Source organism: Diceros bicornis, chromosome 23 (genome assembly GCF_020826845.1).
Source record: "Diceros bicornis minor isolate mBicDic1 chromosome 23, mDicBic1.mat.cur, whole genome shotgun sequence".
In the NCBI taxonomy this organism is placed as follows: Eukaryota; Metazoa; Chordata; class Mammalia; order Perissodactyla; family Rhinocerotidae; genus Diceros; species Diceros bicornis.
Genome location: NC_080762.1, coordinates 157,008 through 177,076, shown reverse-complemented (window position 1 = coordinate 177,076; position 20,069 = coordinate 157,008). Strand labels below are relative to the sequence as shown.

General features: G+C 43.2%; 1 protein-coding gene across 1 annotated transcript in view; it reads left to right on the top strand.

Moving 5' to 3' along the window:
- The first annotated feature begins 637 nt into the window (after window positions 1–637).
- The window catches only part of ECT2L (epithelial cell transforming 2 like), a 67,331-nt gene continuing 47,899 nt past the window's right edge, over window positions 638–20,069 (top strand). Inside the window, exons 1-4 of the mRNA XM_058566177.1 lie at window positions 638–2,308; window positions 2,518–2,634; window positions 3,577–3,703; window positions 4,757–4,869. Coding sequence (XP_058422160.1) covers window positions 3,602–3,703; window positions 4,757–4,869 — 215 coding nt within the window. The 5' untranslated portion in view covers window positions 638–2,308; window positions 2,518–2,634; window positions 3,577–3,601. The remainder of the gene's footprint in view (window positions 2,309–2,517; window positions 2,635–3,576; window positions 3,704–4,756; window positions 4,870–20,069) is intronic.

Below are 20,069 nucleotides of genomic sequence, written 5' to 3'. Positions count from 1 at the left end.
AATTCGTATCTCTCTTTGATTTAAATTGGATTTAAAAAATCATTACAAGTGATATATTCTTGTTTAATAAATGTTTGTTGTTAGTATACAGAAATACAGATTTTTTAATGTTGCCCTTGTGTGCAGCAATTTTGCTAAGCTTATGCATTAAATCTGACGATTTATCTGTAAATTCTTAGTATTTTCTACATATGATTATGCCTTTAATAAATAATGACAATTTTATTTTTTCCTTTTCAATTATTTTACATGTTATTTTATTTTCTTGCTTTATTAAATTGGACAGAACCTCCAGAACGCTGTTGAATAAAGGTGGTAGTAGCAACCAGAGGGAAAATTTCAGCGTTTCACTATTAGTTTAATGTTTGCTGTGTTTCTTGTAACACCTCCTTATTTGGATTAGAAATTTCCTTTGAGTCCTAGTTTGCTAAGATTTTTTTTTGTTATAAATGGGTGTTGAAGCTTATCAAATGCACTTTTTGTATCACTGAGATTATCATATAATTTTTCTTTTTTGTTTTAATGATGAAAAGTACATTGATTTTGTAATATCAAACCAAATTTGCATTCCAAGAATAAATCCAACTAGGTGGTGATATATTATCTTTTTTATGTATTTCTGGGTTTAGTGTTCTAATATTTTAGTTAGGATTTTTGCACCCATGTTTATGGTAATAAACCTATAATATTCCTCCCTTGTAACATCCTTGTTGAGTTTTGGTATCAGGTTATGCTGACTTCATAAAAGGACTTGGGAATAATTCTCATTTTTTCTATTCTCTGGAAGATTTTGTGTAAGTTTACAGTTATTTCTTCCTTAAATGCTGGTAGTTACAAATATTGGTTCCAGGAGTAGCATGCTACCATAACAACATTCCAAATTATGTGGCATTAACATCCAATCTGACAGCATGGGACACTGGGAAAGATGGCAATCCATGTTATGCAGTGGAAAAAATTTTGTAAAACTATAGTCTTGAGTAGAGTGAAGGACATATAATGTACCTAATGAGCTTGTACTTTATGCAAAGAGGTAGAAAATTAATGTTATTAGAATGAGTTCTTATTACTGGCTGCATTTGCCAAGGTACCACACGAAATGGAGGAGTTCGGGAAATATTTGGCTGGTTCGCAAGCAGGAACATAAAGGAATTCAGAGACAACCGAAAAACTCAGGTACTCGCAAGATTGGAAGGTACAACCGATTCTCATCTTCCTCTGGTGAAGAGACAATGGAGACTGCCTTTGGGCAACAAATGCTGCTTAAAACTGCCTGGTGACAAGGACCAGGACGTGGGTATGGCTGTCACACTGCTGTGAGGACCTCTGAATGGAACAAGGTGGCGCCCAGCAATACTTTCAGTGGGAAAAATACCTCAGGGAAGGAGACTTAGGGTTTGGCTCTTCCTAAGGAAGAGCCGATAGGCTCAAAATACTTGCAGTTAAATTCAGAGAGAGAGAAATGTCTTTAAACCATCGTGGCGTATAGCACTGCCTAGAGTCAAACAAAGAACGTGAGATAGACTTTGAGAAAGTGGTCCAAAAGAGAACGTGATTGTTTGAGACTGAAGTGATAATTAGGCCCCAGCCTTCTGCAGCAGGATTCAGAATCACTATGGATTAACTCTTATATGTCATTCTTCTCCTTTACAAATGGGAATATTTATTGCAGTTATCCTTTCCTTTTGCTACCACTCTTTATATGGTGATTTGGGGCTAGAGACAGATAACTTATCTTTTTAGTCAGAGAGCTCTAGATCAAGAGGAGCTATATCTGGATCTGCAGAGGCTGTTACCAGTCGTTCATATCTCCTGGGATCTAAGCTAAAAATATTGACGAGATAGAATTTTGGCGTTGTCTCCCTTAAGAAGTGGGTGAGTATGTTCTGCGTGTGGGAAAAGAAGGGAACTGACCCAAAGAGTGAACTGTGATAGACTGTATTCCTGTTCATGCCCTTGTTTCATCCCCTCCCCTTGAGTGTGGGCTGGACCTTATGACTTGCTTTTAACTAACAGAATAGAGCAAAAGGGGTGGGATGTTACATGTGAGGTCAGGTTACAAAGATCCTGGCTTCCCTCCATGTGCCCTCTCTTGCTTTTTCGTTCGCTGTCTCTGATGGAAGCAGGCTGCCGTGTGAACTGCCCTGTGGAGAGGCCCATGTGATAAGGAAGACGAGGCCTCCAGCCGCCAGCCCATGAACAGCTGAACCTGCCAACAACCGTATGAACAAGCTTCACACCTTTCAGATGAGACTGAAGTCCTGGCCAGCACCTTGACTGCAGCCTTATGAGAGACCTTGTAGCAGAGGTACCTGTTATGGACTTAATTGTGTCCCCCCCAAACCCCTATGTTGAAGCCCTGACCCCCAGTATGACTATATTTAGAGATAGAGCCTATAAAGAGATAATGAAGGTTAAATGAGGCCTTAATCCAATGGACTGGTGTCCTTATAAAGAGAGGAAGAGACACCAGAGATCTCTGTCTTTCTGTCTCTCTCTCTCTCCATGTTTGCACAGAAGAAAGGCCTTGTGAGGACACAGTGAGAAGGGGGCTATCTACAAGCCAGGAAGAGAGACCTCACCAGAAACCAGCCCTGACAGCACCTTGATCTTGGACTTCTATCTTCCAGAACTGTGAGAAAATAAATGTTTGTTGTTCAGGCCACTGAGTCTGTGGTATTTGTTATGGCAGCCCTGTAGACTAATACACTACTCCACTGAGCTAGCCTACCTTCCTCACCCACAGGAACTTTGAGATAATAAGGGTTTGTTGTTTTGAGCTGTTAAATTTTGGGGTACTTTGTTATGGAGCAATGGATAACTAATACATTAGCCTAATTTTTTCCTGTGCATCCTCTTTGACTTGTGTCCTCATATGTAGGCAGGTAGGGTGCCCTCTTGAGCCCTTCAGATTCTTGCTTTCCAGGGAAAGATAAAGTCAATATTCCTGGCTGATAAAGAATCATTTCAGTTTCTGAGTCGTTTTCCCAGCAGAGTGAAAAACAGCTCTGGTTTAGATTCACATTTGGCTGCAAGTAGATGAGGACAGGATGAATCCAATGACTTGGAGTTCGTGAACTTGTGTATATTTGTGTGGATTATCTTCCGTGGAGATACATGTATATAAATTGCTGTAATTATGTCTGTGTAAATGAACTGCTATAATTATATAATTCCTATGAGGACAACATTAATATACTAGATGTTTCTAGGTAATCTTTTTTTTTTTTTTGTGAGGAAGATCAGCCCTGAGCTAACATCCGTGCCAATCCTCCTCTTTTTGCTGAGGAAGAGTGGCCCTGAGCTAACATCTATTGCCAATCCTCCTCCTTTTTCTTCTCTTTGTCTCCCCAAAGCCCCAGTAGATCGTTGTATGTTGTAGTTGCACATCCTTCTAGTTGCTGTATGTGGGATGCCACCTCAGCATGGGCAGACAAGTGGTGCGTGGGTACGCGCCCGAGATCTGAACCCGGGCCGCCAGTAGCAGAGCACGTGCACTTAACCGCTAAGCCACGGGGCCGGCCCCTCTAGGTAATCTTAATTAAACAACTATTGAAATGAACCTATGGTTCCTAGAACTGGAAGACAATAATTTGCTGGGATGTCAGTCGAAGATTCTTCCAGGAAAACCCTGGAAATGGAGAGCTTCCACACAAGATTCAGTGCCTGGACACCTTTTAGCAACAAGTCATTAAATAGACAGGTGAGTTACATACTCTAGAATAAAATAAGTTTAATTTGTAAGGTTAATTTTACTGTGATACATTGGGTCTCATGTTGCCATATTAAACAAAAAAAAAAACACCTCTAAAGAATTTAGTTTTTGAGTCACTTTAAACAAAAATAAAACTACGTTTGTCTCTCCCAAAGATGGTCTCTTCTCACCCCAGTCCCCAGCTCCTGCCGTATGGGAGGTTCAGGGTCTGCCGCCCTCTCCTCTGTCCTTCAGGGACAAAATAAGAGCCTCCAGGCCTCGCACTCTTTGCTGTGTTGGGGAGGGGAGACAGCAGGTGCTTTTGGTGCTGTTCTGGTGTGGAGAGTATCCGTGTGTGTTTCTCTAATCCTCTCTTCCCTCCTGAGCTGACAGAATGGTTTGGTGTCCTGGGGATGCCCCTCCTTTGAAAGCTGTGGAGGAGGTAGTCACGCAATGGCTCCAGCAGCTCTGCCAGACCCTAATAGAGAAGGCCGAGTGGTCCTCACAGCTCGAGTCTGGGTCAGGTGCATTCACAGGGGAGGGGGACTAGCCATCGTCACCTGAGCAGAGCTGGACTGAAACCCAGTTTGGGAGACGCTGGTCCTTGGTGCTCGTCTTCCCTACAGACACGTCTAACAGTGGCTGTTTAGCAATATGTACTAGCTTTCATTTGGTGGGTGCTATGAAGATGCAGGACTGCGGGTTAGTGAAATCATACCTACTTCAAACGGCCGTTTTCACAATTAAACAAGTGTAGCCTGTATGTGCTTTCAAGACGAAATGTTTGGAATCTGTTTCCCCAGGCCCTCCTTGGGCCCCTCTATAGTTACATTCCCTGCCCGCCTTTCCCACAAGCCCCCCCAACACTCCTGGGCTGGTCTGTGTCCCTGGATAAAAGCAGCTTCACTAAAGGGAGAGACCCTGCCACATATGTGAAAGTGCTTTGTGGGCTATAACTGCTGCGCAAATGTTCGCTGTGAGGTTGTTAGATTGCCTAAGGGTTGCTTAGCAGCTAAGAATATATTGAACTGTACAGGAAAATGTCATTTTTCCCCCTTATAGCTCTTTCAGGAAAGAGTTGCTCTCATAAGTCATTGGTTTGACCTCTGGACTAACAAGCAACGTGAAGAATTCTTATTCACGATTTTTTTACGCTGCACTAAATCACAATTAAGGTAATGTAGCCTAATGATGTGATTATCATTGGTTCTTAAAGAAAATTAAATATAGTAAAATGTTTATATAACCTTTAAGGGTGTCTTTTTTTCCCCTAGAAAAAACAGAACATTGATATTTTAAGGTTTATAAACAGACTCTTATAGTGCTGCTCCCTCCTTGAAGGTGATGTGCAGCCTTGGGGGCCTCACCACCTTCTTACCACAGTGGGATGGTTAGTTTTTGCAGAAGCTTGTAACTAGCTTCAGCTGGGGAATTTTTTATTTTCTTTTATTTTTTATTTTTTCCCCCCAAAGTAGATAGTTGTATGTCATAGATGCACATCCTTCTAGTTGCTGTATGTGGGACATGGCCTCAGCATGGCCGGAGAAGCGGTGCGTCGGTGCGCGCCTGGGATCCGAACCCGGGCCACCAGCAGCGGAGTGCGTGCACTTAACCGCTAAGCCATGGGGCCGGCCCCAGCTGGGGAATTTTTAACATTCTCTTAGTATATTAAATTCTCCTTGGAACTGTCAGACAGACAATGTATTTCAAGCAGATGTCTGGTGCGTAGGTAGGCACTCCATAGATATCCGTTACAAGAGTGGATGGATCTGAAAAATAGCTGAGAGGTGACCACGGTAGCAACCCTTAGGGATATGGCCGAGACTTGTAGGCGGTGTCACTGACTACCAGTGGTCCTTGTTCTTATTCTTACCCTCCCTCCTGTTATGTCTGCGAGTTACTTTGAAATACTCCGGCAGAGACCACCATGTGACGCTTGAATGTGCTACTTGAAATTACACCTGGGGCTGCTGATGTTCCGATCAGGAAGTAATACTTTGGAGGGGTTAGCCAGCATCATGTTGGGAAGGTCACACTGTCTCAGCTATTACCAGATACTTTGCTAATTAGCATAGCAAATATCAGACATTAGTTATTATCAGAGCAACGAGTGCCTTGTTAACTTGCCAGAGGAGTGTTAGAAATGGACTCTGGTGAAATTAAAGGTATTCATAATTTTATTTATTTATTTATTTTTCCCCCAAAGCCCCAGTAGATAGTTGTATGTCATAGTTGCACATTCTTCTAGTTGCTGTATGTGGGACGTGGCCTCAGCATGGCCGGAGAAGCAGTGCGTCGGTGCGCACCCGGGATCAGAACCCGGGCCGCCAGCATCGGAGCACACGCACTTAACCGCTAAGCCACGGGGCCGGCCCTGAAATTAAAGGTATTCAAATGTGAGACTGACCAAAATATTCCAGAGAGCCCTCCAGCATGCCTGGACCTGGGTGAGGAATCCAGCCAGGCCAGAGCAGGTGCTTGTGAGGATGGTTTCCAGGCTTCATCCCCAAATAATGGCCTTGTCAGTCAGGGATCTCTGGTAGCCCGAGGCCAACAATGAAGGCAATAACAGAATCCTGCTTCTGGAAACTTGTCCTTTCTCAATCAAGTGAAACTCACCCAAAGGACAGAGAGCTGGGGCTCCATCGAGCCTGCAGAGGAGACTGTGACGTGGTTTGGTCTTATTTCCTAAGGTTTGCTCAGTGAAACTCTAGCTATGACATCACTGGTGTTAGTTGGTTTCACTACAACCTGGTGGTGAGGCTGGGGGAGAAGCTAACCTTCGAACTTCTTAGGTTGCTACCAAAAAGTATCTGAGAGCACAAGACCAAACTGGCTTATTTTAGTTTGCAACACCTGCGTCCCACTCTTTCTTATGCCTCTTCCTGTGCATCTCTTTGGGTCGGCCTTTTGATCTCTCCTACCTGCTCGCTCAGCTTCTGCACTGTCAGCTTTCTCCTGTGTTCATGAGCACGTGGTGGATTGTTAACCGACTGTCCGTGATGGAGTCACCAAGTCACAGGTGAGAGACAGACACTTTCCTGGCTGTGTTGACAGAGGCTGCAAAGAGAGGCCCCAGAAAAACAGGCTCTTCAGTCAATGCCTAAAAATCAAGGAAGGGAACTTTTTTTTTTCCCATGGATTTTTTTTTGATGTTATAATAGTTTATAACATTGTGAGATTCCAGTTGTACATTATTATTTGTCAGTCACCACATAAATGCATCCCTTCACCCCTTGTGCCCACCCCCTAACACCCTTCCCCCTGGTAACCACCAAACTGTTCTCTCTGTCCTTGTGTTAGTTTATATTCCATATATGAGAGAGGTCATACAGTGTTTGTCCTTCTCTGTTTGGCTTATTTCACTTAACATAATACCCTCCAGGTCCATCCATGTTGTTGCAAATGGGATGATTTTGTCTTTTTTTATGGCTGAGCAGAATTCCATTGTATATATAGCACATCTTCTTTATCCAGTCATCAGTCGACGGGCACTTGGGTTGTTTCCACTTCTTGGCTATAGTGAATAATACTGCAATGAACATAGGGGTGCATAAGCCTCTTTGGATTGTTGATTTCAAGTTCTTTGGATAAATACCCAGTAGTGGGATAGCTGGATCATAGGGTATTTCTACTTTTAAGTTTTTGAGGAATCTCCCTACTGTTTTCCGTAGAGGCTGCACCAGTTTGCATTCCCACCAGCAGCGTATGAGGGTTCGGAAGGGAACTTTTTATGGTAGTCATTGGCTAGGTTTCCTTTTACTCCAACTTCACGGCTTTCAATATAAGAAAATAATGGATCAAAGCCCATATCCATAATCACTTTGTGGTGCATCTTGTTCTAGTCTCATGTACCATAAACCAAGCAATTTTAGTTGTAACCACTGGAGGTCATTAGAGATCTCGTGGTATATTTTGAGGCTCATTAACATTAGGCCTGACATTTTGTCACTGGAAATTGCATCCGTTGTCTGGTACCTGAATTCTTGTTTCTGTAGGACAAGGATGTGGAACTAATGTGTTAAGTGAAATTACTCTGCTTTGTTTCATAGCAGCTGTGTTTCTGCAGAGAGCTATATGTGCTTCCTAGTTCCACAAAGCTGTTATTACGTATTCTGGGCTGCTGGTTTCAGGGGAAATTGCATGTCAATTTCTGGCCTCTAGATTTGGCATCCTGAACTCATCTTTAATTTGTAGTAGTGGTTTTTGTTTTTGAACCTCAATCCGTTCATTGCCCAAAGTCTAGATTAGGTCTTTCTTATACTGCTTCCTCTCCTTCTCCTTTGGTCAGCCGTCTCTTCTCTCCTACCAACGTCTACTGATACCATGTGCCAATAGTCTAGTCCAATTTGAGCTGTGCTTGATTTTAATTAAATCTGAAAGCCCAACTCATTTTATTTTTTAGATTAAAGTTAGTGCAATCAACTTTCTTTTAAACACGTTTATTGAGATATAATTCACATACAATAAAATTTATCCACTTAAAGGGTAGAATTCACAAAGTATATTGAATTTAGTGTATTCAATATACTAAATAGTATATTGAAACTAGTATATTCACAAAGTTGTGCAATAATCACTACAATCTAAGTTTAGATCATTTTCTTCACCCTGAAAAGAAACCCCCTACCCAATAGCAGTCATCCCCCATTTCCATCTCCCAACACTGGGCAACCACTAATCTACTTTCTGTTTCTATAAATTTGCCTTTTCTAGACTTTTCATATAAATAGACTCATACAATGTGTAGTATTTTGTGACTGGCTGTTGTCATGTATTATAATGTTCTCACGGTTCATCCATTTTGTAGCATGTATCAGTACTGCTTTCCTTTTTACTGCCAAATAACATTCTATTGGATGGATATGCCATATTTTATCGATCCATTCATCAGTTTATGGACATGTGGGTTGTTTCCACATTGGGCTATTGTGAATAGTGCTGCTGTGAATATCTGTGTACAAGTTTTTCTATATATGGGTATCTTTCTTTTAGGTACGTACCTAGGAATAGAACTGTGGGGTCAAGTGGTGACAGTGCAATCAACTTTTAATTATTAAGCATTTCTTTTGAATCGTATTTATTCCTATAGTCCCTGCTCCCCCACAACTGTGAATAAGCCTGTGAATAAATGAGAGAATTTAGCATTATTTGAATGCCTGAAATCTTTATATATGAGCTAGGCTTTATTTGTGCAATACCTTGTTTTCAAGGCAGAGAAGCCAGTGTCTTAATGTTTTGTTTTATAATTTCTGAGTAATTTTATTTTAATTCAGACAGTTACAGTTATAAAGCTTAAACAGGATATTGCAGTATTGGTTGGAAATATATTGTCATAATTTTCTTTAAAAGTTTCTTTTTAATCTCTAAGAGATATATTCAAATATCTAAGATTTTTTCTTTCTGTCCTAATAAATATTCCATATTGTTAAGATTTAAGAAGATTACTTAAATGGAGTTTTATGATATTTAAGACATTTTTCAAAGATTCAGCTTCTTAAACCCTCTCTCTGGCAGATTCCTCCTCTCACCTCATCTTAAATGGCACCTCTCCTGAGGGATCTTCCCTGCCCATCTTCACCCCCAGCAATTTTTCCAAACCTCTATCATGGCATTTCCCCCAATACATTATGCTTACATGTTCTGTTTTTGTCATTAGTGACATCAAGTTGACCCTGTGCACAGCAGAGTGGAACCCCGCCCGGTCTTTTTGCACCATTGGCTCACCTTCTGGCGCTATATCAGAGGATGCCCCGCTGCTATTCATAGGGTTTTCATGGCCAATTTTTTCAGAAGTGGGTGGCCAGATTCTCCTTCCTAGTCTGTCTAGTCTGGAAGCTCCGCTGAAACCTGTCCACCATGGGTGACCCAGCTGATATTTGAAATCCTGGTGGCATAGCTTTCAGCATCACAGCAACATGCAGCCACCACAGTATGACAACCGACAGATGGGTGGTGTGGTCCCCTCATTGGGAAATGAACCTGGGCCGCGGCAGTGAGAGCGCCGAATGTTAACCACTAGACCACCAGGGCTGGCTGTGTGCTTATATGGCCACATGTCTAATGGTTTCCAGTGGTGTCGTCCCCCTGCCACTTGACTAGGCTGATCTTTCCTGTGACTCCTTAAAGAAGACTGGGCTGTTTGTGTCTGTCACCCTTGGAGAAACCTGTAAGAAGTTTGCATCAGTCTCCTCGCCACACTAGTGGAACCGGTTTCAAATTGCCTCTGCTCAGCAGCAGGTACCACCCCATACAAAGGCCTTTCATTCCAGGGCTGGAGCTGTTCAAACTTGTAGCTTTCCCTGGTGAGTGGGGCCACATTCATGCAACTACATTCCCAGGAGACGGCTGGATTGTCTGTTTGTGTGTGTGTGTGTGTGTGTGTGTGTGTTGGCAGAGGGAGATTGTGAACAGTGAAGGATTGGCTCTAGTCATTTGTCCCCATCAGAGCCGACTGGGAAAGGGCTTGAGGGTAGAAAAATGTACGGACCAACGTTTAGTTAGGAGAGAAGACCCCTCACTCCCACTTCAGTATGCCCACCACTCTTTGCAAGCAGCCCCTGGGAGGACTCCATTGAGGATGTCTATCTCGGTTGTGAACTGAGGGAATCTGGTGTATAAATTTTTCAGAGACAGCATACTCCTAGGTTAATTTTGATACAGAGCAGCTAGTCACTCTGAGTTATTGAATTTCCATTTGAGAGGAGCATATTTCTGCGTGGAGGCGGTGGAGAGGAGGGGCGAGTATTCAAAGACACATCAGGTTTCTAAATACTCAAGACAAGTCTGGAGATGCGGGTCACCCTGACTCTCCCTGCCAGCCTTGCATTCCTGACACGTTCCTTCCTTTCACATTGACCAGACGATCACGGGCAATCATGTGAAATATTAGCATTGGCAGTTGGGCGGATGAAGCTAAGAAAGAAAGTGCTTGAGTTTAAAACAAAAGGAGAAACCAAAAGCCAAACCTGTTTTATTGGGTGGGGACAGGGCCGGGGAGAGCGGGTGGTGGGAGGGTCACTGGCTCACGTTAGGCAGAGCCCAGGCACCGTGTGGTAAGTGGTGCCACTCTCCATTTATAACGTTTGGCTTATCTTTGTGGCACTTGGCACCGCCTGACATTATGTTATATGAAGTGCTTGTCTGTCTATTTCCCATCTGCCTGCGCTCTTCCAGAACATAGCTGCATGAGCTCAAGGGCTTTTTCTGTGACTCTTTCTGTCCCTAGCACTCAGAGCAATACCCAGTACCTAGTAGCCACTCAGTAAATGCTTGTTGAATGAATGAAGATGTCTAAAACACTGCTGATTACAATAACAAAAAGATAAGCATAAAAAAATTTTCATTTGATAGTTCTCTAGGAGGAAGGAATTTTTCAAGATATTACAAGTTTTTGAATATAGGAGATTACTAACGCTTTGCTTCATTTAAGACTTTTCATTATTTAATTAAATCAAGACCTCTATAAAGAATTCCAAAAGGAATTATGCACAGTAATAATACCCACAGTGCCATCTCACACAACTCCAGGCGTTGCTGTTTCCACTGTCATCTGTGTGAATGGCACCTCTTGAAGCTGTTCATTGCACAGCTTCCCAAATGCAGCAGCCCTGATAATACAATCAGCCGTTTATAAAGTACTTGATGTTAGCTTCCAGATCTAACAAGTGTCCTTTTCCCCTCTGCATGGGAGGAGTCGAATCCACAGAAAATTCATTGGGAAATGGAGACAAGGTGTTAAGAGACCACTGGTCTTTATTCGGTATTTGAGAATCTCTGGGAAATGTCCAGGATGGTTACGGCAGAATAAGTGAACTAGCATCTGCCCCTGAGACCTGAGGGGGCTGGCGAGTCTTAGAAGCTGAAGTCACGGGCCCTTAGTACGCAGTAAGCACTCACTGAGTGCTTATCCTTCTCCTGCTCTCTCTGTGTATTCTTTTGATGTCATGGTCAGAATGCTTTCAAGGGCAAATAGCAGAAATGGAATTCAAACCAGCTTCAGAAGAAATGGGAGTTTATTGACTTAAGATTTGTGTAGCTTCAGGCCGGGCTAGATGCTTGGATTCAACCAAGGATACCAGGGCTCTCTCTTCCTTCCAGCTCTGCTTCCCTATGTGTGTTGCATAAAACTGAAAAGATAAGTGTAAGACCCTTATGAAGGAAATTATAAATTTATATTAAAGGATAGTTAAAAAAAAGAAAAAACCTGGGTAAATAGATGTGCCATGTTTAAACATGCCAATTCTCTCCAAATTAATCTTCAAGTTCAATTCAATCACAGTACAAATCCCCAAATAGCATTTTCTTATGGACCTTGAGAAGCTGATTCTAAAGCTAATCCGGAAAAGAAAGTGGACAACAGCTAAGACATTTTAAATACTGTATAAAGAAAAAAATGAGTAAGGGTTGCACTACCAGAAATTAAAATTTATTTATTTATTTATTTATTTTGTGTGTGTGTGTGTGTGTGTGTGTGTGTGTGTGTGTGTGAGGAAGATCAGCCCTGAGCCAACATCCATGCCCATCCACTTTTTTTTTTATATGGGACACTGGCACAGCATGGCCCGACAATCGGTGCATTGGTGCACGCCCAGGATCCAAACCCAGGCCGCCAGCAGCAGAGCGCACGCACTCAACCTCCACGCCACGGGGCCGGCCCCATCGCTACCAGCTATTAAAACCACTTTTTTCCATTTATGAAATACCCCCAAGTAGTATCTCAGTGTAAAGAGGATGAGATGAATGAACTCAGAAGGGAAGGTCGGGGAGCTCAGACACTCAGGCGGCTGGGAGATCTTTCCTGTTCACTGCTTTGTAACACTGTTCGTGACCCCCACCCATGCCACTCCCCATTTCCTCTCCTTCTTCCTGACAGGAGCCCTGTTTTTCCCCAGGTGTCATGTGCTTCAGGAGTCACTGGTCACCCTGCCCCACCAAGGGTGACTCAGGGTTGCACTGAATCGTAATAATTCCATCCCCCTGGGTGGGGTCTGTTTAGGAAAGGGCCTGTAGATCCTAACTCTGCCAAGGGGACATAAGAGAGAGGCTGCTGAGAGCTTCTAGAGGGTTGTCTTCATTCTCAAAGGGACTTAAATAGGGACTTGAGGAAGGGACATGCCCTTTGCCCTCCTCCTGGCCTGTCTCTGTTGTGTGAGGATCTGTGCACATGTGGTGAGTTATTTGGGAACCACCTCAGGGGACAAGCCTGAGGACCAAAAGCAAACTGTTGAGTAGGCACGGTGAAAATGTGGACAGTCCTTGAATTCACTAACCCTGGAGCTGCCCTGTTGTCGTTACTGTGTAAGAAAACTGAAAGGAAGACACAGAGGTTTAAAAACGGTCCGTAATAGTCCATTTATCTGGTCTTCACTTCCCCGGTCACATCAACTCTCCAGAATCTAGCTGAGAACCAGCTAGATTTGGAAAAACAAAAAGCATTCAGAGCCCTTCAGACCCTCAAGCAGAGTCAAAGTTTTAATTAATTCAGGGCTTCAAAAAGGAGTTATCCATCCTCCTAAGACCAACACACACACGTTCAACAAGATCAGGATCTGCCAGGCTTCTCTTCTACCTGCAGGGTGTCGAGAAGGGTGGGCCCTCGAATCACCTGGTTTGTGAAAACACGGACTGTGAGCCTCACCCATGGAGATTTTGGGTCAACACACCTGGGGTGGGGCTGAGGAAGCTGTTTTGGTTAAGTTCCCAGGGTGATTGGTACCCAGCAAGGTGTAAGACACGAGGGCTGGGGGACTGAAGACTCCTCCCACCTCTTGACTCCATTCCTCCTTGAGAGCAGGACACAGACCACCCGAGTGCCCTCCCTCCTGTTCTCAATGCCGCAGAACAAAACTGTTTGTTCAGGTTCTGCAGGTGCCTCTCCCATCGTCCCCTTGTGATGCTGCTGAGTGGTTTTTGAATGCTTCATTGTGAGTAACCTAAACTTGACACAAATAACAAAGGAAACACTTTGCTCTTATATAATTGAAAAATCCAGAGGTGGGTTTGGCTGCAGTTGATGCTTGATCCAGAGGTTCAGTAATAAAACCGGTGGCTTGTTTTTTTCTGTCCCTCTTCTCTGCTTTCTGCAGTCGTGGCTTCACGATTACGTTTCCTCAGTTGTGTCCAGAAGCAAAAAGAGGTTCTTTGTTTCAGCTTCACTCTGGTTGGACTAGTTTAGGTCCCCGCCCTAAACTTCTGCTAACTGCTGTGGCCAGGGGACTGACCCATGTGGATGGCACTAGGCTTAATCATGTGCTTTTTGGAGGTTCTGTAGAACCACATGGACCATCAAATAGAAATTGGGGATATTTTACCTAAAGAAGGGGAAGTAAACGATGGTTCTGAAAGCTAAAGTCTATTCATCCAGCATTTAACAAACATTTCCTGGGTGCCTGCTAGGTACCAAGCACAGCTCTGGGTGCACAGGATTCAACACTAAACAGAGTGTAGAAGACTCCTGCCCTCCGAGGTTCATATTTTAGTAGAATAAAACTTGTCATAAAATAGGAAAAGGGGAATGTCCTTGCTTCTCATGGGATATTTGACAGTAAAACATAGCACCACTATAAATATTTTGGGGTATTTTCCATGTCTCAGAAGTTAGAGCATGTGGCAGACTGAATAACGGCCCCCAAATATGTCCACACCCTAATCCCAGAACCTGTGAGTGTTAGCTTATATGGCAAAGGGACTGTGCAGATGTGATTAAGGATCTTGAGATAGGGAGGTTCTCCTGCATAACTGGGGCTCAGCGTAACCACAATAGTCCTCATAAGGGATGCAGGAGACATCAGAGTTGGGAGAGAAGAGGATGTGGTGACGGAAGCAGTGGAAGAGGCAGAGACATCTGAGGATCCCATGCTGCTGGCTTTCAGATGGAGGCAGGGTCCATGAGCCACGGCATACAGGCAGCTGCTAGAACCTGAAAAAGGCAAGGAGCAGATTCTCCCCTCAGAGCCTCCAGAAGGAACCAGCCCTGCCAACACCTCAACTGCAGCCCATGGGAACTGATTTCAGACTTCTGACCCCAGAACTCCGACAATAAATCTGTGCTGCTTTCAGCCACTAAGTTAGTGGTAATTTGTTATAATGAACAGGAAATAAATACCAGCATTGATTTTCTCTTTATGTTTTTCAACTTTTATTATTTCTTCATTCTTTATTCTAGTTTACACATATTTATTTAGCCCCTACCAAGTTACAAGCACCACACCAGGTGTGGGGACACAGCACAGACAAGGCAGCCACCGTACCTTCTTTTGTGGGGTTCACAGTCCAGTGCAAGGAGAAGACTTTCAGTGGGGAGCTAGTCCAAAACTAGTCCAAAGGACTGAGTTGAGGGTCAGCAAGGACGTAACACAAGTGGTGCTTAGATCACACTGCGGTGCACGTCAAGTGGAAAGGACGCAGGTCCCAGCAGAGGGTGGGAGGCAGGTCCTCCCAAGGTCGCACTTGGTGAGGGTAGGCAGCCTCCATGGCGAAGTGTTTGGGCAGCAGGAATGGTCAGCCTGTTGGGAAGATGGGGGGATTCTGGCAGTACCCCAGAGCAAAATCCACTATTGTTATCTTATGCGGTTACCTATTTTGTTGCAAAAATAGCTTTTTCCTAGCCACATGACTTAGATTGGCAATGCTGGTTCCAGATAAAATTTCTTGCTCCTTTCTTGGCACCATATTGCTTCACTGGCCACAAGTTTTGTAATAATAGGACTCACACGCGGGAAGTTATACTGCAGTTACATAACAACAACAAGTCTGTGTGCACGCATTGTCCTCTATTTTCCACAATACAAGGCAGGCTTGGCCAGCCCAACTGATATCAAATAAATAGCTATGACTGTGCTAAGTAAGAGAGGAAAAGTAATAGGGACCTCGGCAGCCTTCCCTGGGGACCGGACACGTGGGCTGGAGTCTGAAGGACAAGTAGGAGTTGGATGAGCAAAGACCTGGGAAGAGTGTTCCACCTGGATGGGACGATGTGTTTGAACGCCTCAGGCCTCCTTTGTCTCCTCAGTAGTAACACCAGGCTTTTGTAGATGCGTTGGAAAATGTGGATAAACAAAAAGAGGAAAATACGAATCACCCATAGTCCCACCACCCAGATATAACCTGATGTCTTATGCTGATGTGCTTCTGTGTAACTATGAATCAGATATACAAATTATTTTAAACTCTTTTTTAAAAAACTCTTCTATCACCCCTCCTTATGGTTTACCCACACCTGGCTTTGCTGTCTCGTTCACTGAAGACTTTAGCATATGGTTCTCCACTTTCTTTATACCCCAAACCCAGTCAGTATTCGTGTGACATTGGCATCCACATGGAAACCCACCTGCTACAGACCCTTACCATGCTGTAGAGCGTTTGCAAAGCCACCGCACAGACTAAGAGGTGCTACCTAAGCAGCTGGAAAACAGGGACCTCTGCCAATTCCACTCACCTCTCCCAGGCCACCCCCCCAAGCTGTTGTTCTAGTCATTGTCATTACTATTTTGGCAGCTTCTTTCTACTTCTTATCAGAAATTTAAGAGCAGAGAATTAGATTCAAGTCCTGTATTACTAAGCCTTGTTCTTTTTGCAAAGTACACGTTGTACATTTAGTAACACACTGCAAATCGTTATCATGAATTATTTAAATGAAGCCATCTTTGACACAATAAATGAGCAAAGCACATTTTGTTCATTGTCTCCTTACGTGTTGTTATTTCTCTTCACAGATTTCTTACTTTGCAGCATTAACTAAAATGCAATTAGCCACAATGTCATTACTGCAAACTACCCTCTGCTGCTCATATACTGATTTTTTTTTATGTGACTGAAGCATTTTCTTTCCGTCTTGCTTAAGATTCATTATTCTTAAGTGTGTCCTTGTAGACTAGACTAGGAACAAATATTAAACATGTATAATTGAGGTTTACTTTAATAAGTAACTCAGGGGCCATCCCGGTGGCTTAGTGGTTAAGTGCACGCACTCTGCTACTGGCAGCCGGGGTTTGGATCCCGGGCACGCACCGACGCACTGCTTCTCCCACCATGCTGAGGCCACGTCCCACATACAGCAACTAGAGGGATGTGCAGCTATGACATACCACTATCTACTGGGGCTTTGGGGGGAAAAATAAACAAACAAACAAACAAATAAATAAATAAATAAAAAGTAACTCAGGGGCCGTCTGGGTGGCTTAGCGGTTAAGTGCACGCGCTCCGCTCCTGGCAGCCCGGGGTTTGGATCCTGGGCGCGCACCGACACACCGCTTCTCCGGCCACGCTGAGGCAGAGTCCCACATACAGCAACTAGAAGGATGTGCAACTATGACATACAACTATCTACTGGGGCTTTGGGGACAAAAAAAAAAAGGAGGAGGATTGGCAATAGATGTTAGCTTAGAGCCGGTCTTCCTCAGCAAAAAGAGGAAGATTAGCACAAATGTTAGCTCAGGGCTGATCTTCCTCAAAAAAAAAAAAAGAAAGAAAAAGTAACTCAGACTCAGTTCTCCCCTTGCTCCGCTGGGATGGAACAGTAGACGCTGTGGGTGGGAAGGGGAATAGAGACGAAAACTCCGAAGATACTGAGACTTGTCTTTGAAAAGGAGGCTGAAAACATTTCTGTGTTGCATCTTATTTTGTTGATCTGTTTTCTTATTCCAAATGGGAGCAAATTGTCTCTCAAGGGCCAGTGAAATGATTGTGAAGCCTACCGCACAGTGAGGATTAGTCAGTGATCCATTGGGATTAACTGTTCTCCGTGTTGTCCCAGACTCGTTCAGCTTAAATGTTAATCTCTTTCGATACTGAGAAGATCCTCAAGTGACACTTCTGTATGTGGATACTACAGTCTGCCAGTACATGCACAGCTCCATCCTTTGCCCTCCTGCTTACACGACAGACGCACATGCACACACACACTTTCCCCAGGCTGGCACGCCAACAGGTTCATTTTAAGCCACTCTGTTTTGTCTTGGGTTGTGACAAGGCTGCCTGGACAAGGATCAAGAAAGAGCAGTGACTTAAAGCCAGAGGAGTAGAAACACACAAAATAATAGGCAATCATTAAACCTTGGAATTGAAGGAAGTTGCCTCTTCTTTAAAAAAAAAATTATTTTGCAATAATTTTTTTTTCTGTTTTTACAATTTTTATTTATTTATTTATTTATTTATTTCCCCCAAAGCCCCAGTAGATAGTTGTTTGTCATAGTTGCACATCCTTCTAGTTGATGTACATGGGACACGGCCTCAGCATGGCCGGAGAAGCGGTGCGTCGGTGCGTGCCGTGGATCCGAACCCTGGCCGCCAGCATCGGAGCGCGCGCACTTAACTGCTAAGCCACCGGGCCCGCCCTGCAATAATTTTTAACTTACAGAAAAGTTGCAAAACTAGTACAAGTGATTCCTTTATACTTTTTACCTGGATTCCTCAACTGTTAACACTTTACCATTTTTGTCTTATTCTTTTGAGTCGTTGGAGAGTAAGTTGTAAACGTGATTTCCCACTGACTTTAAGCATTTCAGTATGTGTTTCCTAAAAAACAAGGACTCTGCTGAAAAATCAGAGTATATCCTCCAATATCAGGAAATCAGCATTGATACAGCACTGCCATCCGACCCGCAGACTCCACCAATATTTTGACTGTTCCAACAATGCCCTTGTAATTGTCCTTTCCTTCTCAGTGCAGAATCCAACACAGGTCACCTACTGTGTTTAGTTTTCATGTCTCTATATCCACGTTTGATGTGGAGCAATTCCTCAAGTGTTTCCTCGTCTTTTCTTACCTGACACTTTTGAACAGTACAACTCTGCTACTTTGTTGAATGACCTTCAGTTTGTGGTTGGCTGAGATTTCCTCAAGATTACATTCAGGTTATACGTTCTTGGCAGGAACACCACAGAAGTGATTCTGTTCTTCTCAGTGGATCGTCCTGGGGACACACCGTTGCTCGTGATGTTGGCTTTACCACTTGGTGAAGATGGTTAATTATTAAGTATTCTGTGCTTATTAATTAATAAGTAATTAAAAAGTCTTTAAATTAATTAAAAAGTATTTGGATCTATAAATATCCTGTTCCTCATCGAACTTTTGCCCACGAGTTTTATCATCATTGATGAATCTTATCTGAAGCAATTATTACTATGATAGCTGATTTTCTAATTTCTTAATTCCTTCCACGTGTATTAGTTGGTGTTGTGTTGCAAGGTAGAATTTTTCCTTATCCCCAGACTTGTAGATGAAGCTCCAGTTAAGCCAGCAGTTTGGTAAGTTTGTGGTCAAGATTGTCTCTGTGTCTAATGGGTGCTCAGCAGCCTGTTCATGAAGGTAACCAAGGTCTTTTTGTCCCTAACTGGAGGTGCTGTTTTCATTTCACGTTGGAACTTTCTGAGGCTTGACCCACCCTATGAGGCTTGACCCTATGACCCTATGTTCATGGGAATTTAGGTCAGAGAAGAACCACTGCAGGAAGAAATCTGTTCAGAGTCATGACTTTTCTTTTAGTGAGTAAGTCTGTGTCCAGTAGGACCCAGGAACAGGGCAGCAGTGGCCACTTAGTGAGAAAAAGTTCTGTAGTCTCACTGGCCCAAGGATAGTGAGTTCTGGTGGGTTCTTATTGCCAAAGTTTCCAGTGAGATTGGGCACAAATTCTAATTCTGCTGAGTTTGGAGGATATTAGAGGTTCCAGGAAGAGTTTGATTTACTGATACCTGGATTGCTTCCAGACGCGATTCTTATTCAAGTACGGCCACCTCTCTGGTGGCTTGGGACTGTAGCACATGTCTATTGATAATATCTAAAGATGACAATCACGTATTAGGTATCTTTTTTTTGTAGTTGGTGGCCGCAGGGCCAGCAGTGCGTCTTTCATGGGCCATGAAATGTCTCTCTGGTCTAAGGCCTATATAGCCCCTCAGATGACCACTTTGGTGAAACCTTAGATTATTTGTTCAAGATCCATCTGTGCTTAGGTGGCGTGCAATGCAACGTAAGACGTTTTCTTGATGGATGTCACATTATAAAGTTATTGTTGAATTTGTTTAGGCGTGATGATAGTATTATAGTATATGTTTTTTTTAATGTTCTTATTGTTTAGTGATACACACTGAAATATTTATGGATGAAATGATATTATGTCCTGGGTTTGCTTTAAAATAATATGGGAGTGAGGGAAGAAGAAGAAGGAATAGCAGATACTGGATGGGCTGTGAGGTGATAATTATTGAAACTGATTAATGGGGTCATAATAGTACCACAAATATTAAGATGAAATAAAGACATTTTCAGGTAAAAGGAAACTGATAAAATTTGTTGTCAGAATACTTGCAGTAAAGAAATGCTAAAGGAAGTTCTTCAGGCTAAGGAAATTGATACCTATGGAAACTTGGATTT